This window comes from Mycetomoellerius zeteki, unplaced genomic scaffold, assembly GCF_001594055.1.
Source record: "Mycetomoellerius zeteki isolate Tzet28-1 unplaced genomic scaffold, Tzet1.0 scaffold114, whole genome shotgun sequence".
NCBI classification, from domain to species: domain Eukaryota; kingdom Metazoa; phylum Arthropoda; class Insecta; order Hymenoptera; family Formicidae; genus Mycetomoellerius; species Mycetomoellerius zeteki.
Genome location: NW_017256062.1, coordinates 1,201,142 through 1,222,661, shown reverse-complemented (window position 1 = coordinate 1,222,661; position 21,520 = coordinate 1,201,142). Strand labels below are relative to the sequence as shown.

The 21,520-nt window shown below is 30.8% G+C and overlaps 1 protein-coding gene across 2 annotated transcripts; it reads right to left on the bottom strand.

Moving 5' to 3' along the window:
• Window positions 1-3,133: 3,133 nt before the first annotated feature.
• On the bottom strand, window positions 3,134-21,193 carry LOC108729256 (thyrotropin-releasing hormone-degrading ectoenzyme). Of its 2 annotated transcripts, none has more exons than XM_018458281.1 (17): window positions 20,909-21,193; window positions 16,818-17,008; window positions 16,042-16,366; window positions 14,074-14,476; window positions 12,399-12,557; window positions 11,632-11,943; window positions 10,618-10,798; window positions 9,958-10,111; window positions 9,333-9,414; window positions 8,749-8,923; window positions 8,443-8,629; window positions 7,631-7,908; window positions 6,157-6,335; window positions 5,413-5,580; window positions 4,952-5,092; window positions 4,799-4,880; window positions 3,134-4,532 (listed from the first exon to the last, which is right to left on the bottom strand). In XM_018458281.1, exons 1-17 carry the CDS (start codon window positions 20,955-20,957, stop codon window positions 4,368-4,370), a joined length of 3,231 nt encoding a protein of 1,076 aa, XP_018313783.1. In that variant the 5' UTR covers window positions 20,958-21,193; the 3' UTR covers window positions 3,134-4,367. The 2 variants fall into 2 exon arrangements, with proteins under 2 accessions (XP_018313783.1, XP_018313790.1); XM_018458288.1 differs by having other exon boundaries at window positions 12,399-12,554.
• Between the last annotated feature and the right edge of the window lie 327 nt (window positions 21,194-21,520).

Genomic DNA, 21,520 nt, shown 5'->3' with positions numbered 1-21,520 from the left:
TATTCTCCTAGCGAGAGAAAACGAAACAAATCTACTCCGCACTAGGTCGTTAGGAAAACAACGCACACATTTTTTATGATAGAGCTATGTATTTACTTGTTATAAAATGATACAATCGTTAATATTCGTGTCGACGACAGTTGTAGCAAATATGGCGTTTAATCCTTAATTAATGCGGTGATACAATATGTCAGAGTCCTAATTTCAACTTAGCTTTTGATGAATTATTATCAGAGAAAATAAGAAAATCAATTTTAACCAATTCTTTGTTTCGTCACACAATTTAATTGTTATATAAATATTATATTTAATCATCATGTATTTATTACAACAGCGATAAAACAATAATGCTACTTGGAATTAATTTAATTAAATAACGGTATCTGAATTTAACAAGTAATTAAATATTAACATAAGAATATAAAGACAATTCCATTTTTCTATCAGAATATAAAATATTGAAAAATTTAAAAAAACAGAAGGTTTTAGGGGAAAAAATTCCGACAGAAATAAATACGCTATTAAGATACTTACGAATTGAATAATTTACAATAAATATAATTATTCTTCTTCTTCAAGTGCTATACGCTGTCACCAACGCGTAGGCGTCTCCCTCTTATAAACTTGTAGGCGCACACTGATTGTACACAAGGTATATGGGGACCTACATTTAAACGTCGATTCCGAACGGTAATTTTTGGTAGAGAAGTTTCCTGGGCAAATATATTACTCAGTGGTTTGCCATTGCCTTCCGAGAGGAGCTACGAGCGTACGAAAATTTTCGGTTCTATTGGGGTTCGAACCCGGGATCTCTGGTACAACAGATCAGTGCCCTGTCTACTACATCACTCCTGCGCTCAATATAATAATCACATTTAATAAATTGGAAAGACATTTTAATTTTATAAATTAAATACATATTTATTTAATACATAATTATTTCTAATAGCTACCAACTTTCAGTAATTAATTTAGAAATTAATTTTCCGTAATTTTTTATTGTCACTAATATTAATGAAAAGCAATGGAGCTTATGGTAACAATAAGACAAGCTCCTGCAAACATACATCGCCAACTGCGAAAATCACGTCGATGTGATCGAAATATTCGATCGATAGAATGACCTAGATTACGCAAGTCAAGATCGAATGAGAGAAAAATAGAGCGAATGAAGTATGTGCATTTAGATAATAAACCATTTAACAGAATTAAGATGTAAATACCATGTAAATAACGAACGTAGCGGTAAATAACAGGTATAAATGATTGGGCCCTTTTTTACGATTTTCAAATAAAATTGATACCTTTCCGAAAAATAGCATAGGGCTTTTTAATACTCGTCATACTTGTAACACATTATTACATATGTTATATAATTCGCAATTTTTAAAATAATTTTAATCTTTTGTTATCCAAACATAATCTATTCAATTCTCATTTGATTGAAGCGATACCAGAAACATTTCACCAGAAAATGACTGATGAAATTTGAGAAAATAATTCATGACATGTTTGCATTCGCTAATTGTTTTTAATACTAAAGTACGTTTTATTAAATTTTATTTATTAACTGTTCCCTAAGCTATTTATTCTCTAAGCTATTGTTACTTATTAAACTTTAATAATTAATTCGTACAATCTTCATTTTTTTTGTTATAAAGAATAAAATCTTCACAAACTGTATAAAAATAATTTTGAGCAATAGGAAATTATCTATTTGCTAAATCCACTTTATCAAAGTAATTACTGACACGCAACAGTGAAAGACTCATGAAATGAATATATATCCTTTTTATTTGTCACAATTTTTGTCACGTATGAAATTCAGTGCAGTGTTAATCTTTCGTCACGACGTAATAATTATGTCGTGAAGCGTTTTGCCTTATTGCATTATTTGCATCTAATATATCAAATTTACAAGCGATCGCTTAACAAATTATTGCATGATTCTTTTCGGTAATCCATTTTCCAACAGCAATTTGCAATTAGTGCTCGATACAGAATTATTGAAAATTCAAGCGCTATTAATTAACGTTTGGTTATGATGAAAAGAACATGGAATTATCTCTCAACGTACAAAAGATTGAACAGAATCGCATTAAATGCACTGAGCGAAACTCGCCGTATTCGGGTGAAAGAAGAATAAAAAGAAAAAAAGCGCTCAACGCAGAAAGGCATAACTAAATATAACGAATCTTTTTGGCATACGTTTTAAACGAATGCGAAAATAAAAACCACAGAATTCGATGAAATCGCATTTGATTGTTTGCTTGAAATTTTGCACAAAATGTTAACAATTCTACTTTATCGTGCCGGTGTGTACATGTGCAATCGTTTAGAATGTCGACAATGCGCTCACACACAATACTGATAATAATGCGTCTGATAAAATCGAGTGAATTGTGTGAAAACAATAAACGATCGATATACGTTTTCCACGCAATTAATAAAAGAGGTTATTTACGAAATAAGACATATCTTTCGAAGCGGGGTTTTCGGAAGTAAAAGAAAATATTTCTTTATATTGACATTAAATAATAAATCGTCATTAAATGAGTTATTATTAATAATTACCCTAAGAAAACTGTAGCACTTCGATTTATTATGTTTCTTTGTAAGAAACATAATGTATCTTTGATGAATTGTAATTGTTGACATAGTAAAATTGTGAGAAAATATTTATGTATAATATTTATGTACAATTTAATTAGTTAAGAGAGGTATATGTCTTGTTTCAAAAATAATATCTGCAATATATATATATACACGAGAGATCGGAAAATAAAAACATTTTTTAAATAATTTTCATATATTGAGAAACTTTATTTGCAAATAGATAAATGCACATTTAGTGCCAAGTGCGCTGAATTCAATACGAGGTTCTCGCATAACGCAAACATAAAATGAAAACTGTGTAGCCACAGTTAACGATTTGTAGATCTTCTTTATAAGAAACATAATGTGTCCTTAATAAATTGCAATTATTGAGGTAGTAAAATTGTGAAAAAGTATTCATATACTATGTAATTTATATAATTCGTTAGAAGTATATATGTCTTATTTCAAAAATGATACCTGCAACACATGCACACATACACACAAAACACACACGCACGCACCGCGCGCGCGCGCACACACAAACACACACACGTATGAGAGACCGGAAAATAAAAACATTTTTTTTATTAATTCTCGTATATCGAGAAACTTTATTTGCAAACAGATGAATGCGCATTTAGTGCCAAATGCGCTGAGTTCATTACGAGATTCTCGCATAACGCAAACATAAAACGAAAACTGTGCATCAGTTAAACATTAAACGCGACTGTTTTAATGGTCATGGCACACAAAAAATTTAAGTAGGAAATCATTACTAGTAAGCGAATTGGCCAATCACATTAGAGACTGCAAGGCCATAACATAAGTAGTAGCCAATTCAACATATTGATTTCCTTACTGTTTACGTTTTACTGCTTAAGTTTTTTGTGTGCCATGGCCCTAATTTTTAATGTCATTTTTACAGTTTTTCAAGTGTGAGGATATGTTACTCAATAATAACATGAAGTGAAAAAATACGCATTTAGCGTTAAACGTGCGTGTTTGTAAAATCGCGTTCATGCAGATACAACGTAGGAAAAGTCGCATTTAGCGCTAAATGCATTGTAAAAAATGGGTTGGATGTCGCCGAAGTATAAAAAATCGGCGCTGTGCAGTTCCGCGATTTTAACTCGTTTCGACTTTCGGAGGATTTCGACATACGCGAAGAACGTAGTAGATCTTCGCAGTGTCTTTAAGACTTCGATTTCGATACCGGGCAGTTTTGGTCTCCAACGGTCCGATCGACGATAAATCATCGCTTCCAACCCTTGAACTGCGTATTTGATAGCTTGCGAATACCGCACACATTTAACGAGTTAGACTAAAGACGAAAAGAGTAAGGACGATACAGATAGATTATTGTAAAACGATAACATAGTGTGTTATAAAACGAGCGTACCGTATAGCAATAGAGCGCCATTAACATGAACGAGAACGGAGAGTTTACGGTAAACATTGGAATAATAATTACCGCACCGTTAGATACGATTATTATGTATATCGTTTGTTAAATATGTACTTACTAAGTAATTATACTAACGACCATCGTTCTAAGGCTACACGATGTAAGAACGAGATTCTTGTTGCTTGGTTTTGTAATCATGCTTGACGAAAGCATACGGAGAAATAAAACTTGTTGTCGTAGAAAAGTTCTCGCAGTTATTTTCGCGTGCGAGTGCCGAGTGTGTTGACTGCCGCAATACGAAAGCGAATCGATAATTACGGGACGTTTTCCTCGTTCTATTGTACCCGACAGATCTCACAAGTATTCACACCGATATCTCCGTAGAATTGTTCGCAGCTAGCCACTCCTGCACTTCCGGTAAAGATTCCTTTAACCACTTTATCGCAAATTTAGCATGCGCCTCGACCATCGCCATGGTATATCCCACGATCTTTATGCTTTCGAGATTATCCTCGCTGAATGTCTGAAACTAAAGAATCAAACAAACATTAAAATTACACTTTATATAATATTCGAAAAGATTTATGTTCTTCAAGATATTATCAACAAATCATTATGAAGAAATGAAAATCGAAAGACTTGACTAGCATAAAAATGAAGATTATATATATTTTCCCTAAAACTATTTCATATTAATTATTAATTTTTTATTATTTATTATTATTTATTATTTTATTATTATAGTTTATTGCTCTAGCATGAATTATTATTTTTGTAAAATTAAATTATACTTACGTCTTCAAAGTCTTCCTCGCTGATCAAGCCGTTCGTCATTGCTAATGCAAAAGCTTTTAAGATCGGACGAGATTTAGAGAATCTAAACAGACATGAGAGTACATCGTAATCTGCTTATAAGTTTGACGAAAGGATAAGAAGGTTGCAAAGTACCTCGTGACGATAACCTGCCAATTATTTTGCATGAACTTGTAGGCGATTTGCGCAGCGACCGGGTTTTGCGGAAAACTTTGTAAGATCCTTTGCGTCTCATCCTCGTCGTACATCTTCCCTTCAAGAATCTCGCTAAGTATTCTAACATATAACATGAATTATATATTTGTATACTTTCAAATGATATATATATATATTTTGCAAAATATTTTTTTAATTAGTACATTAGTAGATGTATGCTTCAATCAATAAGGAATCTTTTCCTTCTTATTTAAAATTTCATCTTGAACACCTTTTTTATACCTTTTTATTTTTGTATTAAATACCTTGCATATTCTAAATAGAATATTAGAAAGTAAATTAACTCTAAAATGAAATTTACTTACAATTAGATAGAAATCAGATAAATAATAAAAATTTATTAATTTTTGTATTACTTATTACTAACAATTTTTACTTACAATTGCAGGATCCATGGCGTCTGGAAGCATGCGAACGCTGATAGAAGGCGATTCTTTTCATCTCGATCTGCAGTGGAATTTGCCCTCTCGACGAAGTAATTCCACTCGTTTCGCGTGCCGTATCGTGCGATCGTACAATACAACACTTCACGTGCATATGCCGGTACACTAAAACGATCAAAGTTTTACTTTCAAAATAAACTGTAAAACATTAAAGTGAGGTCATCCTTTCAGAAATGAAAATTATTATCAAAAATATCATCATATAAATTTTTTTTCTAATTTCTGAAAGGCAAAATAATGCGCATTAAAATTAGTATGGTATAAATAAGAATTAATATTATTTTTATACATTTTATTACAAAAATTTTTTGATGAATTATGCTGTTATCAAACATTCTGTGTTGCATACGAATTAAAATGACACATATGTTTCGATGTAACTGTTGAAACGTACTAAAAAAAGATTGTAGCAAGTATTTTTATCAGATTATATATTTAATTTCACGAATTAGTGATTTAGATAATACTCTTCTATTAATGATAATATTAATAAAAGAGCAACTTTTTCAATTTTAGAAAGACAGGCACGTTTAAAAATATATAACATTGTTAGTCAAGATTCTATTTCGTTTAAGTAACAAAATTTTGAAGTAGAAAAAAATCATATCACCATTGTCCAAAAGATGTTCGAATGTAAATGAGAACAAAAATTAAATGAAAAATTATTTTTATCGATCTTACACTTCATCTGCATCGGAATGATCCTTCAGTTTTGCAAAATGATTCCTGGCCCAGTCAAGACATTCCGCATTTTCAAACGCACACGCTATCGTAAGAGCGGTCAAAGTTAATCGCGATCCCTCATCGACTTTCCACCCCACGTCTGCATACAATTTTGATGTAAATCTTAATGTAAATTCCTGTAAACGGTCCATTCGTTAAGTTATTTAATAATATTACTGTGTAGTAATAATTTACTTAAACTACTATTGTTTTTTTAATTTAAATTTAAACTTTTAGATTTTTTTAAATTTTGGATTTATTTTAAATTTTACATTTATACTTGTCATTTTGTTCCTTCGGTAATTATGCAGTTTAGAGGAGCCCTCCCCCCAATGATCTTGACCTTGACATATGTTGTCAAGGTCATGACCCTGAGTGACCTTGAGGAAGTTTTAGTCGTCGGATGTTACTCGTTAAAAAGTTATAAACAAAAAAAGTGTAAGAAATAATGTCTCATTTCTGCTACAAAGAACCAAAATTTTCTGCTTTAAAATGAATTTCCTGTTTTAAAAACATTATTTTCTTATATAATTTTTGTTCTTAAAGCAAACAATGTTTTTTCTGCTTTACTCTGCATACACTCTATAACGAGCATACACTGAATAACAGTCATCTTCTTCAATAAGGAAAGAAAATAAAATATAATATAAGCAATATTAATTTGCAAAGAAATTTAATTAGCATGAAATGGATACATGGAACTCATAATGTTGAAAAAAGCATGAATTCGATCATTATTATAAGTAATGACTTTTTACGCGATGACTTTAGTACAAGTTTCATTTTAAATGAAGAGTCGTTGCAAAATCATAAATTTTCTGCTTTAGAGCAAAAATTATATAAGAAAATAAAAGTTTTTAAAGCAAGAAATTCATTTTAAAGCAGAAAATTTTGGTTTTATATAGCAGAAATACAACATTATTTCTTAATAATCTTTTTTTGTTTATAACTTCTTAACAAGTAACGTCCGACGGCTAAAACTTCTTCAAGGTCACTCAGGGTGATGACTTTGACAATATATGTCAAGATCAAGGTCATTGGGGCTCCCCTAAACTGCATAATTACCGTTCCTTCAATAATAAAGATATAATTATATAATATATTAAATATAAATTCCTTTTAAATTTTTAAAAATATTTTTTCAACATAAATTATTATTGTATTAAGTATTATGTTCATAAAGCATTAATTTATTCAATTTAATTGTTCTTAATTATCATTATTTAATTATCCTTAACTAATTATATTGTAACTTTATCTTACAGCTAGACATTATTTTTTTTTATCAAATGTTCACCGAATATAAAACTAAATGACTTTCTAAATATTAATTAAATATAAACATATCTATTATCCCCCAATATTAAAAAAATGTTTTTAAACTGATACGTTCTTTTAATGTTCGTTTCCCTTTATAAGCATGCTACGCTACCTGAAAGGCGCTAAAGCCAGATGTTTCGTAAAGGAGACCGTTCAACTTCAACAGATGACGCATCAGAACACCCCAGGGAGCATAATGCCTTTCCTTGATTTGCATATATTTAATAAAGTCGAAAGCGGTCGCGTATTTCGTCAAGCCGACCGCGGCGAGTCCAAGCACATCGTCAATGAGCGACGCTCTAGTTTCTACCGGAAGAACTTCGTGATTTTCCTCGAGGGCCTGTGTCAAGAGCTTCCAATTTTCCTCATCATAGTGCACACGATAATAACCTTGAAAGCAATTAATAACGATAAAGGTGACTTGTATTCCACTTCGCAATTTCATATTAAATTGGAGGATATTAAAATTAACGTATTATTCTCTAGCTAAAAAGTAATTTTCTGCATGAGTATAAGTTACAAAAATTATTTGTAAAATCATAATTGTGTTATAACGTATTAAGAATAATTAAAAAAAAATTATAAGTGAAAAAATAAATGAAAATAAAAAATAAAACAAATATTTTTTTTATTTTACTAGACAATGTAAAAATGCTTATCCATATAAATATCTACGACAGTCTAGATAAATCCAATTTCCTATCTCGCTCTATTAATAATTGTATTTAAAATGATAAAATATAACTTATTTCAGCTTTAATGCTTTATTTTCTCCTTAAAAAATTTATTTATAAAAAATATAATAAAGTTTCGTACAAAATGGTGTAGAGAAAAAAATGTTTTGCTAATCCAGATAAAAATGTCTAAATTTTTCGTAATTAAGATTTTAAGGACATTTTTTAGAAAAATATTTGTTTAACTAACCTGTTTTATTCACATTGAATACAATCCAGGAATCTCGAGCGCCAATGTTATGCACCACCATTTCCGTTTCAGAATCCAACCACGTCTTTGTCGGAGATGACCAATCATTGCTCGTTTTGTTAATATAGTCAAGCGGTACGTACCACGTCGATTGAGTGTCGGATGATTGGTCATATGTAAATCTTTGCTGTGCAATATAGTTGATGGTAAATACCGTAATCAAGAAGCATATCGATTCAAATTATAATGTTTTTATTTCAGAACACTAAATATGCAATTTAATTTGTAATATTTAAGATCGCACACCTGCCGAATAATAGCGGTGCCTTCCTTATATTTCCTCATGACGCTGACAATTGGATATCCACGATGTGAAATCCAAGAGTTCATCGCTTCGGCTAACGTAATTCCCATGGGTAAACCGATAGCTTCTTCCGCCATCGCTTCCCAGAAATCGTCAACGTTCGCAGTCGAATAGTTCCTAAAATATTTTAATAACTTACAACAATTTTAGTATTTTTCTATAACGAAAAATAGAGTGCTATTGTTCATGCATTCCTTAGCTTGTATATATCACGCGACAAAATTGTATAATTTGTACGTTTGTGCGATTCAACGCAATATGTATATCGATGATAGGTGCACTTATGTAACGAAGCCGATAAAGAAGCATGAGGAATAATGGTCGGTAGCTCGTGACATTCAACGACTGGCCATTACCATAAAGCCGACGGGATAACTCGCTGTAAAACGCGTAGATTATCGTTTCGACGACTGAATCACGCGGTCGCACGAGCGAGTGATATAAACGTCGATGCCGGGATCGCGCGATTAATGAACGAACGACGGCCCAGTTGAAGGATAAATCAACGATAATGTGATATACCCACCACCTTGCTATAAATTTCCGGTAGCCATTCCTAAAGGCGGTATCGTTTATCACGCCATGCAACATGCGAATCAAGCATGCACCTACAAGAAGCAGTCAGAATGCAAAGTCACATTATGCGACGTTATAAGAGCGTATAGTCGATACTGCCTTTCGAGTGAAGCTGAGAATATTTGACAATATTTCACATGTTTGCATGTTCAAAAAGATACAGGGATTTTAATATTTATTGAATGTGATTTTAAAAATTATAGGAAAAAAGCGAGAAGTTAAAAGATACGTTGAAAAGGAACGTAAACTTTTAAATTGGCTACGAAATTATTTAATGTTAAAATATACAATGCAAATTTTTAATAATTATAAATATTAATATATAGATATTTAAAATAATAATCAACTGTTTGATATTTATTTATAACATTTGCGAACATCTTTATGTAAGATACAAATATTAAAATCAAATAATCACAGCTTCACTTTCAAGTATGGATATGCAATTATTGCTAATATTGAAAATAAAGTATCAATGTTGACAGTATTCAGTACCAGGAGCAATAAGATATTAATACTTGAAAATATCATAAGCAATTGCTTGAAAAAGAAACAATTTGATAAATGATCTTTACCTTTCTTATGTCGAGCATTGCGGTCCGAAAAATCCAAATTAGCAGGATTGATGTTCGATTGCAATAGCCTTGAAACACTGTAACTGTCTTCTTCCATGGCTTCCCATTGCACATTGGCAAGGAAGGCAAGATTGGAGCCCAATGACGAATCTATCTGAAAATAGAATTTCATAAAAACTTTGCTTTTCTCAGCGAAAGAAGAATTATCTTTATCTAGACATTGTCAAGTGTAAATCAATTATTTTAAAAAGGTGACGTGGACATAAACTGAAAACTAAATTAATAAGAAATACAAAAAAGTAATTTTAAATATTAATATGAAATAAAAAAAGTATATAAACAATCGTAAAATTAAAAAGTCAAGTCATTTTCTATATAAAAAATTTGGTTTTTCTATACACTTTCATATAAAAAATTTTATTATGTTTGAATGCTCTTCATTAAAAAAGCTTGATAATTTTGTACAATATATATCAAATTTTTTTTATCTAATTATTCTTTACCTTTTTAAAATAATTAACATAGAATTTAATATTAACTTTAAAAGTACATAATTTTAATATAATTTAACATGTGTTTCAGCATAAAATACTGTTCGTTGGACGTTGGTATGCACTTTTACAGTTAATGGATATCACAAATATTATTCCAATTATGTGCCTTCTCGATCATCTCGTGTCTCAAATAGAAAGTGGAGCCTTCAAGTAGCCAAACGTCCGTCCAGTTCTTCATGTTCACAACGCCGCCCAGCCATTGTTCTCCTATCAGGCTTATCAGAGCGCTTAACGCGTCTGTCTTCGTGACCATGGGAGATCGATCTGCGGCGTAGAAGAGCGATTGCCTTGAAAACAATTTAGCTTGATATAACGCGACATTGAACGTAGAGCGATCGAAAGAGTATAATGGATCACTTTTTAAAAAAAGGTAAAAATAAATTCTGTGTCCGCACCCATCAAAATAGTTATTGTGTGAAGTAAATATTGTTTTAATACACATTTGCTATAAAAATGGTGATATCAAGTCGTGTCAACTGAGCATGAATTTGTATACATTATAAAATTTAATTTTTTAAATTATTTAAATTTAATTGTTTTATCAGTCAGCCAAGTTTGTTGAAAACAAATTTTGTCAGGCGCTTGCTACAAAGTTTGTCGACAAAAAGGCAAATTTGTTGTAAATTCTGTTATTCAATGATGTCAGCAAATTGGTGGCAGATATACAATAAAATCCGTTAACAAAACATAAGAACAAATTGTTGGCAAAACCATGCAAAACTTACTGACAATCTGACAGTAAATTGATGGTAAGAACCGACCAAAACTTTGCTAGGTTTTTGTCGACAATTTTCTCTCACATTATGTCAACAAGCTTTGTCAGCAAAATACAAGCTTAATACGGAATTGATGCTGAATATTTTGATCGAATTTGCTAGCAAATTCTAGATAAATTGTTAATATTTTGCTGATTGGGGCATTTAATAAAATAATAAAGTATTTAACGCGAAAGAACTTGGGTATTGAACATTATTGGTATTGAAAATCAATGCACTTAAAAACGAAATTTTATTATCTCTTTAAAATTTATGAAATAATTGTAATTTTTTCCATCAAAATAATTTCACAGTAATTTAATTATTCTCTTGTAGATGAAATATAACGCTGTGAGCTTTCTTACTTCAATGATATCAATCCTGGGCTTCCGGCGTTATCGACGATTCGCGACGGTAATGCGACGATATCCAATTTCGGTAGCGGATAAGGCATCGAGAACATGTCGTTGAAATGTACAACAATTTGGTCGAGTTTGTCGAGAAGATAAATTCCCCGTGATCGTCTCTTCGGATCGCCCCAGAAAGTCACCCCTGTCGCATTATCAAGTCCCATTTTCGTCTCGCCCACCGACTCGACTTCGCCCATTACGAAAGCCAGATTGTAAGGCGAGAGCAACGGGGTATCGCTGAAGGTGTCGATCACTCGATCATCCGATCTTGAAAGATACAAATTACACACTGATTACTTTTTTAAACGCATAAAAATCGCCCATATGAGAAGAGAAAAATAATGGCACGAGAAATTTCATTATAATTCATTGCACTAATAGAATAAAATTTATGTTTTAATGAAAAAATTCTTTTTTTAACGTTCTATAATTTTGGCATATTTTAGGCACAATTTTTTATTTAAAACAAAAAATTAAAAATTTGAACTGTAAATTAATTAAAGACTGTAAAGTTTATAGTTGATGTATGTTTATGTATGTTTTTCGCTTTATGTATATTTTTTTACTTTATGTAAGTTTTTCATTATATTTTCACTAAAAAAAAAATACAGTTGAAGAAATAATAGTTATGGAACTAGACAGTTTCGCTATTCATAACCGATATAGATGTCCTAAGCATGCAAACATTGACACAGCTGTAATTAACAGTATGAAATACTTACGTGTCTTTGGAAATATTGAGAGGCATGTTTGACAGAACTCTCGCTTCGCGTGGACGTATCACGGACACCGAAAAGACAGCCTTGAGGTTCACGTCATCGAAGATAGGTAAAAGATGCGAAGCTCGTACAGGTTTTAACCGCGTCCCGATAAACGATCTACTAAAAATATATATCATCTCAAAATTAAGTAGACATATTTAAAAAATACATAAATTAAGGACACAACCACAAAAATATTTGAACAAATTTTTTTTAACTTATATTTAAGGAATTAATATTAAATATTCTGAAACTGAAATACTTTAATATAAAATAAGAAAAAAAGAAAAAAGGGATCATATATATGTATAAAAGTATATTTTTATAATTTTTATATTATCAGAAAATGTTAATAACATATTTCTAAAATAACAAACTTATAGACAACTTTTTTGTAATTTTCAAAAAATTTGATTAGTATTCCTAGTAAGCAAGACGATGTAATGTTGCAGCGATATAACTGAAATGTTCCGAAATGTTTCTTGCTCAGGTTGTGAATAGCTGTACCCGGGTGGAAATTACGACCTAGGGCTATATGTGCTTCATCTAGTTTTCCACGAGTTGATGTGGGCGCTATGTTGGAAGGCTATATTAGGCGGTAACGGCAATAATAATCAGCCCCATTTTTGGAAAACTCTCTAGGTCCTGGTTCGCGATGCGGTGTAGGAAAATGGAAGGAAAAAGATTTATCAAACCCTCTAAGCTGACAGTTTTCTCCGACAGGAGCGCTCGAATTGGTTTTTCGGTACAACGCTTTTCCGAAGCCAGAAATCGAGCCCAACTTTTTCGTGACCGGCTGCTTAAGTCTAGGGCGACATTGATTATTGTAAATCTGCGCCTGCGCATTCCGATCCAAAAGAAGTCCCATATAAAGGCTGCGTTCCGTTATTCATTGCAGATACTAGAAATCTATAGTTTACGTTATCTATGCTGTAGACTAATAATACTTAAAGTGAATAATGGAACGCAGCCATGGTCGGTGCAACGCGCAATTTGCAATACAATGGCTACGTTTACACCGTGCATTTAGGCCACGGCCTATACAATAGACGTCCTTGTTTATCCTGTATATTAAACAAAAACACCTATCATATAGGTCGTGGACTAAGCGCACGGTGTAAACGTAGCCAATATGTACATACAATAAAGAACTATAGTGGGCCACTCAAACTGTATGCTATGGCTATGTGTGTAACAGGGTTGATAGTTCGATACAAGCGATGATTATAGCTTGAGTATCGAATAACTTTATAAAATGTTAAATAATTAATTTACATTTTATATTATACTTATATATTATTTAATAATATTAGTTAAAATTATTATAATCCTGCCTCACCGGCCGAGTGCTAGCTAGCCCCCCCGGCTAATTTTCCCATCTTGGCACCACTGTATGTACAATTCTGTCATCCAGTGCCTAGATGAAATACTAGATAGCACCCGGCTAGATTTTCAATACTGGCGTACCACGACATTCCCCACGGGGCCTATAATATAGAAATTTAGATCGCCCAGACACATTTCCACCCGGGTATCTTTTATAAGATAATGTTTCAATTCTAGTGTGTGTGTGTGTGTGTGCAATCGACAATTAGTTAATTAATTTTTTTCACTATAATCACATGGAAAAACTTACTTTCCTTCACTGGACTCGCTGTAGCTCGTCGAATATATCGCTTTACCATCAAATTGAATCTCGTAGTCGATCTCCAAACTGTATATTCCTGGACTCATGGCGACAGCCGGATATATCACATGTAATCCGTTATTAGCATCCACTTCGTATCGCTGAATCTTCACATCAATTATGCTTTCATTACCGGAAGTTATCATAGTAGGCGTCATTGATCCAGTCGTCGCGTTTGTAGACTTCGCGATTTTCTCATCAGGCACTGACAAACTTTCGTTTGTCAAAGAAGTTTCGTTGCCCGAAACGGTTGCATTTCCTGAGGGATACTCCGTCACAACGACGCGCGTTGTTTCCTGATTTTCCAATTGCGAAGATGATATCACAGTAGGAGCCAAAGTAGTGGCATTGTCTGCGTTGAACAGATCGTTGTTCGGCATTAGACACAATCAATTATGTAATTCTTTCTTTCTTTCTTTATTTAATATTCTCTAAGAGTAAACAAGAGTTTTACGGAAATTTCAAATAATGATCGTTCAATTATATTAATTTTTTACACGTACTAAAAAATGAAACTGAATTTACCAGCTCAATTAAGTAAAACATTTAAAACATTGAGAATAAAGTTATTTTTCTTTTTTATTTTAGAATTTATCACGAACGTTATGCAATTGACCACTTGCACACTATTATATTAGATATTGTCACAGCTGCAAGTGTGATAATGTCTAAATGGTTGTCTTATCGCGCATTATTTCGCTACCAAAAATCTGCTTGCTTTGTTAAACCGTACATTAATATACTATTGTCATATAATGACGAGTTACATTCGAGATGCAGATTATAATCCAAATGAAAACAAGTAGCAATCGCATTCGTGACATAGATTACAATCCAAATTTAACGAGCACAAGTCTCAGGTACAACACCTATAAACTTCTGTGCACGTACTTATTTAAAATATAATTTAAGGCAAAAGTGGTGAGTCATTATGCGTATGAGCCGGATTAAATCAAATAATTAAATCGAATTATTTAAGAATGACCTATTTTTCATTTATTTAATTAATTAATATCATTCATCTATCATATATCAACTGAAATATTTTTTGTTTATTACAATCCAAAAAAAGTAGAACGTAATTTCGATAAAGAATATTAATAGATAGAGAATCTATATACACAGTAAAAAAAATTTGTGTATTTGTGTTAGAAATGGTCCACGTGTTGTATTGAATTTTTTAACATATTCGAGTGTTAATTTAACATAATGTGATTATGTTATTTAAAGATTTTTTGTGAAATTGATATTTAATGTTTCTTAGTGTCAAAATGACACAATTTATGAGTAAGTGAACAAGTAACATAAAAATAATGTGTTTTAAAACATAAATTCTAAGACAAATGAAATATGTGTTAATTTAACATATAAATGTTAATTTTCTGAAAAAAGATATGTTCCCACGATATATTTACAAACTATCGATGTTATCTTTCTTTATATTTATTCTCTTACATAATATTTGTGTTACCTTCTAACATATTCATCTTGTGTAAAATTAACTGAAAAATTTGAGTGGACCGTTTAGGACATGCGATTTATGTTAAATTCAATACATTTTTTCCAACTGTGTATATGACATTTCTGAAGAAAATAAATTAAACTATTTACGGTTTTTAAAATACTTAGATTAGCATCAAATTATTAACATCTTTCTATGATGCTTATTAGCATCAAAAATTATTAAATTGCTCGTCAATTTATTAATATATAATATTACTCTAGTTCTGTTCATGATTGCATTTCAAGACTGAAAAAGATTTCGGTGTATGAAATGTTTTGCAGAATTGAATATATATATATATATTGTAAATTTATATATATTGTATATAAATTTACTCTGAAATATTTAAGCACTAAAATCCGTTTTGACTGAAAATAGATTTATTCCTTTTAATTGATTTCTGTAGAAAGTACCAGCGTTCTCTTGGCCGCCTGTATCTTCAGCGCGTCTCCTACGTCTCCTTTTCGCACGCGCACCATTCTCTTCTATGAGTGATAACTTGTGACGTGTTGCCGTGATATTTCTTGCATTCAGAGACAATTGGTTTAATGGCGTTGTATCATCCATGCGAAATTCGATAACGACTCGCCCTTTCAGCTTCGATGTGGCATTGATGTCATTCGACAGCATCAATTCGAGATTATATTTCAAAGGATGAACGAAAGGCGATACTGAGGCTATCATGACATCACCTCCTTCTTCCACTTCTTCCTCAATAAGGGCTAATGGATCGTATATCTAATTAACAGAAAGTGCAGAAAAAATTATATATTGTTAGTACTAAATTATATACTAAATTATATATTATTAGTACTTATTAAAGAGAGATATTACGTTTTACATATTGAAACCATAAATGTAATGCAGTATTAAATCATTAATTAAAACTTATAATAAAACAATGACTTTAAAATAATGTTTTTTTTTAATTTTTACTTTTTATTTTCCAATATTTTTAATTTTTTAATTTTTTTATATAATTAATCTTGAATGAAATATAATGATGTTAATCAATAAATATCAAAAAATGAATCTATAAATTTTTTATTTCATAATTATAATTTTTCTCATCAAAGTATACACAGATACATTTAAAATTATTATAATAAAACATTAATCACAAGTACAATGATGATAAATTACCAGTAATAACAAATAACTATAATCTATGTTACGATAAATCACTTACTCTCGTTTTGGGTATTGTACCAAGGTTCCATCCGATTATACCGGCGACAATCACAACGATCACGATCAGGACAACGAAAGAGAGAATCTTTTTGTACGTTAAAAACCAGCCACCCTTTCGTTGATGAACAATTTCCTCACAAGGAGGAGGCAACGCAGTATTGCCCTCATATGTCTGCATCATGCAGTCAGCTGAAAATATTAAACGTGTGATAAAAAGATGCGCACATTTATTGCCTCACTGAATATTGGCATCTATTGTTCCTTCTTAATAGGCTGCAATTCATTTTCAAATGTGTCATCGATTGTGTCGATCATGTAACCATTTAACACGTTGTAAATGTTACAGCTAATTATTACTTTTCTAAATAGATAATATAATTTTTCCTTCTAATTGGATAAATTAAAGAGTTTGAGAGAAACCCTTTGAAGCTGAAATATCCGCATTTTTTAAATATATATTTAAGAAATAAATTAGAAATTTTTTTTATGAATTACCACAACATACTGTATCTTTAAAAACTTCTTCTTTCTAATCTTTCTAAATATTTAAAAGTTTAATGGCTAATCGATTTAAATATTGTGTGTAGAAAAATTATAATTTCCTATGATTATATTTACTAAAAAATGTTTCAATTACAAAGAGAGAGAGAGGGATAGAGAGAGAAAACTGACAGAGATAAGTTAGATAAATAATATATAAACAAAAGAATTAAGGAAAAATGAAAATATTTATAGATATAAAAATCCTTAAAATTAATCTTTAATTGTGAAGAGACGAAAAATTTCCTTTTCTCAAAGATGATATTTTCTTCAACCATACACACCTTTCAATTAATAAGCATGTATTTTCTTAGAAATCTAACAATTAACGCTATCATAATCGAGACCAGTAATTTCCATAGCTTCGATCAATCGAATAAATTATAGAACATTAGAGAAATTAAAATAATCGCGAAAATTATAGAGAGACTTGTAAACAACTCGCAAACAATTGACAAATCAAAGCGAGTCGCATGCCGATTATCCGAATCAATTAAAAAAAATCGCAATATCTATAAGCGCATGCCATTGCGACGAATTTCGCGTTAGTAGTGCAACGTTAGAAACGCGGAATACATGCGAATGATGTCATCAAAATTGGTTCCCCGTGATGCAGGAATCCGCGATAGGCTCGTGAACGCGGTAGGAGACGTGATTTCAAGGTCCTGCTCGTACACCTCGTGCTGACTACGTATCAGCTCCAGCATTCGCGTAATCTTCGCGCCGATAACGCTCGTATCGGTGCCATTCGCATGGCATTAGCGGCGACAGTCTGCATTGATTTCAACGGCATAATTTCTAACGAGGAATATTTATAACAATTTATAACAAATACAATGGTACTTTCAATAGAATGTTATTGTTACTTGTTACTATCGCACTGATAATGAGCGCAACATAAGAACGCAACTAAAACTTGTTGTATTTCATCAAATGCTATGTTATAATGCACATCAGTGAATCAAATAAATCCGCACCGTCACTGAAAACTGTAGCACAAAAGAAATAAACATTACTTATACCTACGATTAAAATTTGAGATATTATCTTAATTGAAAGTTTGTTTTCAATGAAACGCATTATACACTTTGCTAAGAATCTGAGGCTCGAGATTCGAAACGGATAAAACACATCGAAAGAGTGCAACATTAAGTTTTCCTTTGATATTGGAATCAGTAATTGCAGATTACAATAGATCTACAAATCTGTTACAATTAATTAATGCTTATTCTTGGCCAAACAATATTCTTGTTATTTATTTGTTCTTTATTATTATGTCTCGTAGTAGCATGTTCTCTATAATGTTAAATCATATTTCTCGTTACACCATCTGAACGTGACTGTCTCATAAACAAACGTCAATATCTTAGTGCTGTGTCCAAGATAAAAGAATATAGAAAGAGAAGTTTGAAGTAAACTCTTTATTTAAATTTTCAATAAATTCTAAGCTATGTCAGACGTTAAATTTTTGAATAAAATTTCTTCAATTATTTGTCGACACAATAACTAGTATAATTTTAAAATAAGTAGTAAACTTTGTAAAGTTTGACGTTAAACCAGAAAAGATCAAGTAGCATTTAAATATTTTTGTATTTATCCTTTTTTTATATAAAATTAAACATTACGATAATTTAGTTTATATGAAAATATTACATTACAACTTAATCTTCAATGTAATTGAAGTCATTCTTTTATTGCAACAATTGAGGAAAAAAATTTGCTCAATGATATCAATATTTTAATAAAGAAGATATCACGAATGAACATTCAAGGTAACCTCCAAGTTGGCAACGCATGTAACAGACGCATGGCGAACAGATAGCGCATCAATAATAACATAATTAAGAGTGTGGGAAAATTTTTTCAAAATACTTGAAATTGGTGTGACACTGCTTCAACCTGTGTGCACATACATATTTAAAAAAATCATATTAGTTTTGCGCGCACGCAGTTTTGTTGAATTTACAATAATTTAACAAAATGGAATATTTCTAAGCTGGTCTGAATATAGATAACTGATTGAGTTATTTAACAATAGTTCTGTTATTGAATTGTTTAACGCTTAACTGACAGAGTTAGTTAAGAATAATATATTATTATACATGTATTGGCAATACAAAATATAAATCCGATTTCCGAGAGAGAGAGACAAGAAAGAGAGACTATGAGATTATTACTACTTTATCAAACTAAAATTATAATTATGATTAAAATAAAAACTTGCAAAAGTTATTAAAGAAATAAATGCTAAATTAACAAAATAAATTCTTGCAAGTTTCGCATTAAACAGAGGGAAACTGAAAAAAAATCATACTATATATCAACAGCATTTTAATTGAAAATAATTTTGTTAATTCACGATGAAACCATTAATAAAACAAATATATCATGCCCCTGTTTTAAAAAAATTTTATTTGTTTCATTAATATTATTGTTGAATCAATAAGACTATTTTCAATTAAAAATACTGTTGATATAACACCATTCTTTTTTAGTGTATGGTTTTCGATTTTTTGTTTAACGCAAAACTTGTAAGAACTTATTTCGTTAATTTAACATTGTAATGTAATATTTTCATGTAAACTAAAATATAAAATTTAATTCTACATGGAAGATATATAAATATAAAAATATGCAAATGCTATTTGATCTTTTCTCAACTAATGTTAAACTTTATAAATTCTACTACTTACTTTAAAATTATATGAATTGTTGATACATCATTTTTCTTCAGTGTACATTCAAAATCTCGCACGATTATAACTGTCATAAAAAGTACAACAATCAACTAGTTGCAGTGATTTGAAGTAATAATTTAATTTACGGTCATGTTCATATCGATATAAGTTAAATATTTCATACATTTAACGATAAAACAAAATCCAAATATAATTAGCTAATTTGAGTGTTATTTTCAAAATCGAATAAAAATATGAAATAAAGATAGATTTATTAAAGCAAAAAAGAAATTGTTTTTCGAATATCTAAAACATGGATGTACGGTGCATGTAAATAATGTTTAATTAACAAATGTAATTGATATTACAATTGATGATATAAATAACAAACATATTTCTCAGTAGTATACAAAATAATAATCGTAGCAATAACTATAAACAAATCATATTTAATTTCTTGACACCAATTAACTTTAAACAAAAGAATTTTTACTTTTAATAAAAATATAATAATTTTTAAGGCATTTTTTTTTCTAAAAATAGTAATAATATATATATATATATAATAACTCTTTCTACAGTTTATTTTTCATTTTAATCCAAATATATATATATATCCCATTGTCAGTTTATAAAGTTTATAACTTTAAACTTTAAAATGCATAATGCAATATTCTTTTATTTTCTTCTATTTTATTCAATAATTTAATAGATTTCAAATTAAATATAATAAGTTTTTAGATTTATCTAAAGAAAAATATTATTAAAAATTTTTTTTAATAGAAAAGGTTTATATTTTAAGTGTAATCACAATGTATCGTTTAAAGTCATGGAAACAATGGCAAAAGCAAAAACAGCTGTTATCACTTACAATTTCGCTGTCCATAGGACTGCCAACTGCTGACGGATCCTCGTCGCATCGTTACAATTTGAAGTAAAAATGCAAAGGTATTCTTAAGAAAAATGAAAACGAAAGTGTGTAAAAAGGCGGCTTTGGAGAACGAATGCGCATCCAACGCGGAAACAAATTCTCAGGTGTGGCGGCACATAGGTGACGCAGGTACAACTGCAATTAGCTATTCTACCTTGCGGTGCCGTGAGTGGATGTTGGCCGAGAAACACTAGCGGGTGCCCCCCACTTGTGCTCTTCGTTCGTCAGCTCTCCGTGTCGGTCTCAATCGTTCGTTCCGCTCCTTATCCTTATGCGCTTCTGCCATAATTCGCGATTAGAGCCGCTATCGAGATTTTACCGCGCGTCTTACAGCCTTCCTTTTTGTAGTGACACGTGGAACGAAGTTCGGTATGATAATGCAGCATCTGAAGAATGAGGCAAGTTCTTTATCCTTTATCTTCATGAAATCGTGATGATGATTAAAAGAGAAGGATTAAACGAAAGGCTGAATAAAAGAAAACTAGTAATGTTGTAAGGAAATAATTTTATTAGTTGTGATAAATGTTTTCATTATAAAGAGAAAACATAATT